The sequence below is a fragment of the Sinocyclocheilus rhinocerous genome, unplaced genomic scaffold, assembly GCF_001515625.1.
Source record: "Sinocyclocheilus rhinocerous isolate Xijiao unplaced genomic scaffold, SAMN03320098_v1.1 scaffold1534, whole genome shotgun sequence".
Taxonomy (NCBI): domain Eukaryota; kingdom Metazoa; phylum Chordata; class Actinopteri; order Cypriniformes; family Cyprinidae; genus Sinocyclocheilus; species Sinocyclocheilus rhinocerous.
This window is the reverse complement of record NW_015638992.1, coordinates 964,963-973,450: the sequence shown is the minus strand read 5'-3', so window position 1 is coordinate 973,450 and position 8,488 is coordinate 964,963. Positions and strand designations below refer to the sequence as shown.

Genomic DNA, 8,488 nt, shown 5'->3' with positions numbered 1-8,488 from the left:
GGATTCTGCAGAGCAGATGAGAGATGTTTGGCATCATCATTCTAATCTAGATTTACGCCATTTGAAATCAAATTAAAGCAAGCGCATTCAGGTGCAGAGAGATCAAATGATGCATCTTAATAAAAGCGATCCAGAGTTGAGCCGCGGTGAAAGGCAGAGGAGGGCTGCGCCTCTCAGCATCCTCACGGCGGGGTAATTATCCAGCACAGTGCCCTTGTTTTCTCCTGTAGCCAAGAACCATGGCTTGGTTCGTGTTCTGTTTGACTGACAGGAGATGTAACGAACTGCAGGGCTTCCTTCAGTGAGTTCTGACCAATGCAGCGTCTGCTAGTGCTGTTGCTAAGCCCAGATGAGAGAAAGCAAATGCCATGAAGAAATTACCTTAAAGGAATTTCTGTCAGTAATTTTAGCGTCTCTTTAAAAATAAATAAGTAAAATTACTGTATTATGTTAATGCATAATAAGGTAATGAATTATGACAATACTAAATGTTTTGTTAATCTACTGTAACTCATTTGCCTCGGTTACCGTGTGTGTGTGTGTATATATATATATATATATAGTGCATGACGAAAACTAGACATTTTACTATAATATTTATTATAAAGGTGTATATGTTTTTCTCCACAAATTTTCATGACTGTAATGCTTTCATGTTCTTTGTGTCCATATATTAGCTCTTCAATTATTCTTATTATAATCATTGTTTGTAATTCTCATTATTCTTATGATCCTTATTAAATTCTGATTACTATAATACAGCAATGGAAATCATCTTGTCTACACACAATGACTTATAATAAAATTCAGATCAATTAAAGGCGATACAACAAATACAACCCTGATGTGGAAATTTTTACATTTATTTTACAATATTGTTTTTTCTCTCTAGACATTATACAGCAGGAGTCTTCAGCCTTTTTCTCACCAACACCAATAGAGAGATGGAGCTTAGACCCAAAGTACTGTTGCATTGTAAGTATGGCATTTAATAACAAACACATACATTCATGTATTTACATGCTTTATGATCTGTACATTGGCTATCGTCAACTGTTTGGTTACCAACATTCTTCAAAATATCTTCTTTTGTGTTCAACAGAAGAAATAAACTCATAGTTTGGAAGTAAATGAGGGTTAGTAAATGATGACTGAATTTTCATTTTTGAGTAAAATATTCCTTTAAGTGAAAAATGACACCTTTTTAGCAGGTTAGAGATGTAATGTATTTTTTTTAATATACTTAAAGTTTATTTTGTCAAGCAACTGTTTTTATGGTTTTAGTTTTAGTTAACTATAACCCTGCACTGTTAATGAACTATAGCCAAATACTTTTATCAAAATTGCATCATATGGATTTTTCTGCCATTGAGGCCCAAGAGTTGTAGCTTACTATTTTAATTTATATTTAACTAAAAATATGGGCTGTAGAACCTGCCTGATTGGCCCATTTTTGTAGATCTCAGCCTTCATGCGATCTCGTCCTGAGACGTCTCCATAGTCTCCAACGTTCCACACGGTGTAGTTTTTAATTATAGAGCAGGAACCGAAGAACGAGCATGTGCCACACTGATTAAATGAGTCACATTCTACAGAAAAAAAAGTCATAATATTTAAATCCACTTCAACTTGCAGTGAACTTCACTGTTACAGTGTGCATAAATACAGGAGAAATTAGTGCATGATTAGTGCAATTATTATTTTGTTGTTACTTGGACAAATGTTTTAATGCAAGTTGCAATAATTTCACATTTGCATTTTGTAATGATTAAAAAATGCCTTTTATAGGCAACTCATATGACATTTTTATGAAGGCCTGTTTCTGCCATGAGATAAAAAAAACACATTTGTCACATTTCTACGGAGCCCCGCACATGACAAGCAAGAAAAAATAAATAAATCATGAGCACGATTTACTCATTCGTTCCCTCGATGTACTAAAACTTGCACACGATTACTATTTCGTTCCCTCGATTTGCTAAATCGTGCACACAACTGACTAATTCGTTCTCTCGATTTATAAATCGTGTGCACGATTTAGCAAATCGAGAGAACGAATTAGTAAATCGTGCGCACATTTTATAAATCGAGGGAATGAAATAGTAAATCGTGCGCATGATTTAGCCTACTATTTTTTTCCTGCATGCCATGTGCGGGGCTCCGTACATTTCTGACGTTTATTCTCGCAAATCTGAGTGTATATCTCACAGTGCTTTTTTCCAAGATATGAACTGTTGTAAACTCTTGAGTTTACATCTTGTAATAATTCTTAACTCTTACTTTTTTCTCACAATTGTGAATTTATACCAGGGCTGTCCAAACTAGGTCCTGGAGGGCCGGTGTCCTGCAGAGTTTAGCTCCAACCCTAATTAAACACACCTGAACCAGCTAATCAAGCTCTTACTAGGCATAGAAACTTCCAGTCAGGTGTGTTGAGGCAAGTTGGAGCTAAACTCTGCAGGACATCGGCCCTCCAGGACCGAGTTTGGACAGCCCTGGTTTATACAATATCTCACATTCACTTTTTTTCTCAGAATTGCACGTTTGTATCTCACAATTCTGTTTTCTTAAGATTTTACAAGTTTGTATCTCACATTTCTGGCTTTTTTTTTTATTTTTATTTTTTTAGAAATGCGCGTTTATATCTCACAATTCTAACTTTGTCGCATTTCTGACTTTTTTCTCAAAATTGCAAGATTATGGGCCTCACTTATAAAATGTTGCACAGAAACTATCCTAAATTTGATCTTACGATCATCTCTCAAATATGCGTAGGTGTGATGAATGAACGTACGCACATACACCTCTCTTTCAGATGTGAAATCTATGAATCGCAAATGAACTTGCGCGCAACTGAATGGTTTCAGCTCTCTGCCTTGTAAACGACTCCTAATTAATGTCATTAACATATAAAAGCTCACCAGTCATCATCCAAATCCTTTCATTTAGAACAGCGAGCTGCAAGAACAGCTTAAAACCTGCAGTACTCTGACAAGAAAAAGTGTGTATGTCTGCTCAGACCCTGACGTGACGCCAAGCACTATTCTAAGTCAAAGGCAGTTTTTACAAATATGAGCAATAGCGTGGATTTAAGTGTACACACACAAATCCGTGTGTATGCACTCTTTATAAATGAGGCCCCATATCTCTCACTTCTGACATTTTTTCTTAGAATAGCGAGAAAAGTCAGAATTGTGAGATTAAAAAGTCACAATTCCCTTTTTTAAATTTTTTTATTTTTATCCCATGGCAGAAACAAGCCTCCATACAGTTTTATAGCATCTCATGTCATTGCAGAGTTTGGTGTCTTACTTTGATTTCGGGCCTGATAATTATTGCAGGTCTCGTCAGGAATGCCGTGCTCATGTGCATAAGCATATACACCCATGTGATCTCCACCGTAGCATGAGCCTGCCCCGCCACAGTCAATCACGTTCTGCACTGACAGGTAAGTAGAAGGCCACGCCCCTTTCCTCTTGATGTTAATGCGATCTGAGTTTAAGACAGAAAAATGCATGTGTTTGACTTTGAAGTTTCTGTACTCTACTGTAGTGTCCTGAGTCTGACCTGCGAGTGCGCTGGTGGCGCCCATGGCCCAGCAGGAGCCGCAGTACTGTGGGATGTGTTGGTTGCGTGTGACGCTCGCATAGTTTTTGCCATCAATGTTGCGCCAGTCCCAGGAGGCGGGGAGATCAGAGACGTTTACATATTCATGAGGCCGGGGGTATGTCCTAAAACATGCACGGATTATTATTATTATTACAGAACCAGTATCATATCAGTTCAGTAACTGACAGCAGAAGACACATTGTAAACATCAGGTTAAAATACAGTTAGTGCCTTTTAGATTTGATATAACATCTCATTACCTTCCTAAATGCCCTGCCTCTTACCCTCCATGTAAAAGGTGAAGGTAACAGGGTACTGAACAAAAAAAAAAAATTTTTTTTTTTACTCAAATTTACTTGAGAATGAAAATTTGATTAGATTTACATTTCTTACCCTATTGACCACCAATTTTCTTGTTTTAAACATAAACTCAAGTCTTGTAATTTTGCTTCTTAAGTAAATATATCTTTATTCAAAAAATATTTAGATACTACATTTCCTTTTCTGAAAAAAGAAAGAATTTTTTTTTAGGCCAATAGGGTAAGATAAATAAATGTAATTAAAAGGGAAAAAAGATTATTCTTACCACACCAACAGTTTTTTTTTTGTTTGTTTTAAGCAGAAATTCACTTAATTTTGATACATTCTTTAGAAAATGAGAACTAGGTCATTTTGATTCTCAAGTAAATGTATCTTGTTTACTTTAATTTAAGACTTTTTAGATACTCGTACTGGATCAGACAAAAATAGTAAAAAGTAAAATCTTTTTTTTTTTGGCAGTGAGATTACCATATTTATATAGAAAAGATATACATGGTTCCGAGGTACTATAATGGTACATTCAAAAAACATGGTTTTACCATGGTACGTGTAAAAAAAAAAGAAAAAAGAAAGATGATACTACCATAGTAAATAAGGTACCTGCCCATATAACATGGTATTACCATGGTATATGTACTAAAATACAAGATATTGAAATCGTACTTATCCAAATATTAACACAGTACTGTACGTTTTGTAAGTGGTGTGTAAAAGTCATTGCAAGTAAAATATATATACAAATGAGATATATTCCCATACTTAATGAATGAAGGTCTGTGGTCCTTCATTGGTTTGTAGCATGAATCTGATAGTTGCTGAACTTCAGTAAATCCTCTTGTGTACAAAAACAGATTGAGCGGAAATAAAAACCAAAACACGGCAGACGCCATGATGAATGTTTACATCGGAGTCTGACGCATTAGAACGAGTTTTAGCGCCCTCTACAGCACCGGAGAGATACTCCTCTACATACAGTGCAGAACTATATCAAAACAAGTTAAAATGCTATTTAAAAACCCATTACATCATGTTTTCTATTACACAGAAAACAGATCCAACCTACAGTAAATAAGATGGAATGGTCTTAAAATGTTTCACAATACTTCTGCAATGCTGCTACTGAGTACATTTGTCACTAAAGGTGTTTAAAAGTGTTTTAAGATATTTATTTTAGAGAAAGTTCATTCTGAGTTAATCAAAACCATTTGAGGACGAGCTGTTGTTTATTTGAAATGCTGTAAAACACAACTTATTTATATCCAGAATAACTGTTGGTTGCCCTGATTGGTTTAGTGTTTACAGTAGAAATGATTTATTTTGAAGGATTGAAGTTGTAGTGATTCATTCTCACCAGCAGGTGCCACTAAAATGCTTTGAAATGCATTCTTAGTATTTCAAGTTTTTAGTATCTTACTAAGTATACAGTAGTATTCAAGTATATATGTTGTATCTTAATATTTAGGGTTAGGGTTCATTTTATTTGACATGTGTCATTTTTATTTAAGAGTTCTAATATAAATTATGCAAATTTATGTTTCAAATGTTTCAAATCAATTTTTAAATAAAATTCAAAAAATTCAAAATTATTAAATTTATATTAATGTTCAATTTAACAAAATTAATCAAAATTAGGTTTATAGATGTTAATAATATAAATATAATTTATGATGAAAAATATTTAAAAGTATTTTAAAAATGTACTTTTTAAAATTTTTTTTAAAATAAATTATGTTCATTTTCAGTTTAACAGGACAGTACATGCACAGTAAGATCATGCCAAAATTAGGTTTATAAAAGTTATGTTTAAATGATTTAAATTATACAGAAACATTTAAAAATATATATTAAAAATGAATTAATAAAACTCTTTTTTATTAAATCAAATGAATTTTGAATTCAAAATACATTTTTCATTTAAATTCAGGACAGTACATGTATAGATAATGCCAGCATTCACAAGTCTGAAAATACCTAAATACAGCAAAACTTCTTTAAAAGACTTATTTATTTAAGAGTTCTAATATAAATTATGCAAATTTATGTTTCAAATGTTTCAAATCAATTTTTAAATAAAATTCAAAAAATTCAAAATTATTAAATTTATATTAATGTTCAATTTAACAAAATTAATCAAAATTAGGTTTATAGATGTTAATAATATAAATATAATTTATGATGAAAAATATTTAAAAGTATTTTAAAAATGTACTTTTTAAATTTTTTTTTAAAATAAATTATGTTCATTTTCAGTTTAACAGGACAGTACATGCACAGTAAGGTCATGCCAAAATTAGGTTTATAAAAGTTATGTTTAAATGATTTAAATTATACAGAAACATTTAAAAATATATATTAAAAATGAATTAATAAAACTCTTTTTTATTAAATCAAATGAATTTTGAATTCAAGATACATTTTTCATTTAAATTCAGGACAGTACATGTATAGATAATGCCAGCATTCACAAGTCTGAAAATACCAAAATACAGCAAAACTTCTTTAAAAGACTTAGAAAAATGCTACCAAAAATCTACCAATTATGTTTGTGAGTGTTAAGGTTAGGCTGTAGTAATTATAATTAAATTAAGCACAAAAGATTCAATAATAGGTCCAAATGTTTTAAACAAATGCTTCCAAAACCATCTTCATAAAGTGATTAAAAGTTTAAAGCTTTGTGTTTGTCTGCAATCTTTAACTAGCCTAATGGCTTAATTAAGCAGAATGTAAGTCAGTGAGAGGTTTATCATGTGTGTTTGGAGTTACTTAACAGGAAGTTTGCGTCTGTCGTTTCTTGATCTAACTTTTATGTAATGAAATTATGGTCAGTACTCATAAGTGTGGGAAGTTGTTTAATGATCAGAGTTTGTCCACTCAGCAGACTGTGTGTGGACTCAGATTGCCATGTGATTCAATTTGACGTCGTTCTCTCGCTTCCACCTGCACTTCATCATATCCTCTCAGTTCAGTTCATGTGTATCTCCTGACTCTATCAAAGAGATGAGAGCTTTTCCACGGTCTCGTGTAGTTTTATGATGACCTGAATGCAAATTGACAAGATCTGATTGTGGACTTTCAGAGGAAACAGAAGGAAATACAGCCTCCATTAAGATCAGTGAGACCCCAGTGGTGAATGGTAAAGAGTTTGTTTACAATGCTATACTAACATACTGTTTTTCTGCGGTATGCAGCATGTGTATCATGCATAGTATGTGCATTTTCTAAAGTCAAAATAACCATGTTCATTTCTGAGATTTAGATAAAAAATTAATAATACAAAAAAATCCAAAATAAATTATATGAATAAAATCAATTACATAAATTTTCAGTTTAACAAGACCGTATATGCATGGTAAGATAATGTCAAAATTCAGTTTATAGTTAATAGTATAAATATACTAGTTATATTTATACTATAATATATTAGTAAAATATTTTTTACAAAATTCAATTATATTACATTTTTTATTTAACGAGACAATAAATGTACTTTTAAAAATGTCAAATAGGTTTATAAGTTAATAGTATAGATATAAATTATGTAAGTAATAATTAAAATATTTTTTAATGCTAAAAAAAAAAAATTTCACTTCAAGACAATAAAAAGGTAAGGTAATGTCAAAATTAGGTTTAAAGAAGTTTAAAAGTAGGAATTACCTAAATTTACTGTGAAAATATTTTTTTGCCAAGAGAATGCCTGTATTTTACGTTTATGCATGTATGTATGTATGTAAGTAAAGTTATGAGTCCGACATTTCCAGAACACCTTTTTTTCATCAAATCGTGTGCTTTTCTATTTTAGTACACGCATTATTATGGTGTTTATCATTAAGTGATTATATTTAGAGCAGATTTTAGTAGTTCAGGTATGTTGATATATTAACATTACGTTAATGTCGTGGCCTAATGGTTAGAGAGTCGGACTCGTAACCCAAAGGGCAAGGCACCGAACCCCCAACTGCTCCCCGGGCGCAGCAGAATAAATGGCTGCCCACTGCTCCGGGTGTGTGTTCACGGTGTGTGTGCGTTCACTGCTGTGTGTGTGCACTAAGGATGGGTTAAATGCAGAGCACTAATTCCTAGTATGGGTAACCATACTTGGCCACATGTCACTTCACTTCATGATATATACCGGTATGAAATCTATACAGGCACTACTTAACCTGTCATCCCATAATGCCTGAAATGTTGTGACCATATTTTTTTTACAGTGATTTTTCTGACAACCACAGCTGACTTTTTGTGAATAATTTTTTACAGTCATATCATTTTGTACATAATTTCTGTATATTTTGTATATTTCTCAATGCATTATCTAATGTTTGTGTATCTATCTTTCTCTTATTCACAGTAACGCTATATCTCATAGATACAAACATTTGTCTTCCCTATTGGACACGTGACAAACAAACTTTGAAACTTAAAAGCATCAGTCGGCTCTCAAATGCTAATTCTAACTGTATAGATGGCTAAAGAGTCGTTAATAATGCAGAGCTTTAAAGGTAGATGGTCGTTGGTTGTTAAGAGGTTATCATCAATGTTTTAGAGCTCTAATGAGGAT

The 8,488-nt window shown here is 32.5% G+C and overlaps 1 protein-coding gene across 2 annotated transcripts; it reads right to left on the bottom strand.

Moving 5' to 3' along the window:
* Positions 1–1,306: 1,306 nt before the first annotated feature.
* On the bottom strand, positions 1,307–4,859 carry LOC107750940 (cathepsin Z-like). 2 transcript variants are annotated; one of them, XM_016566520.1, is made up of 4 exons: positions 4,690–4,859; positions 3,568–3,731; positions 3,313–3,492; positions 1,307–1,589 (listed from the first exon to the last, which is right to left on the bottom strand). In XM_016566520.1, exons 1-4 carry the CDS (start codon positions 4,818–4,820, stop codon positions 1,393–1,395), a joined length of 672 nt encoding a protein of 223 aa, XP_016422006.1. In that variant the 5' UTR covers positions 4,821–4,859; the 3' UTR covers positions 1,307–1,392. The 2 variants fall into 2 exon arrangements, with proteins under 2 accessions (XP_016422006.1, XP_016422005.1); XM_016566519.1 differs by having other exon boundaries at positions 3,313–3,731.
* Between the last annotated feature and the right edge of the window lie 3,629 nt (positions 4,860–8,488).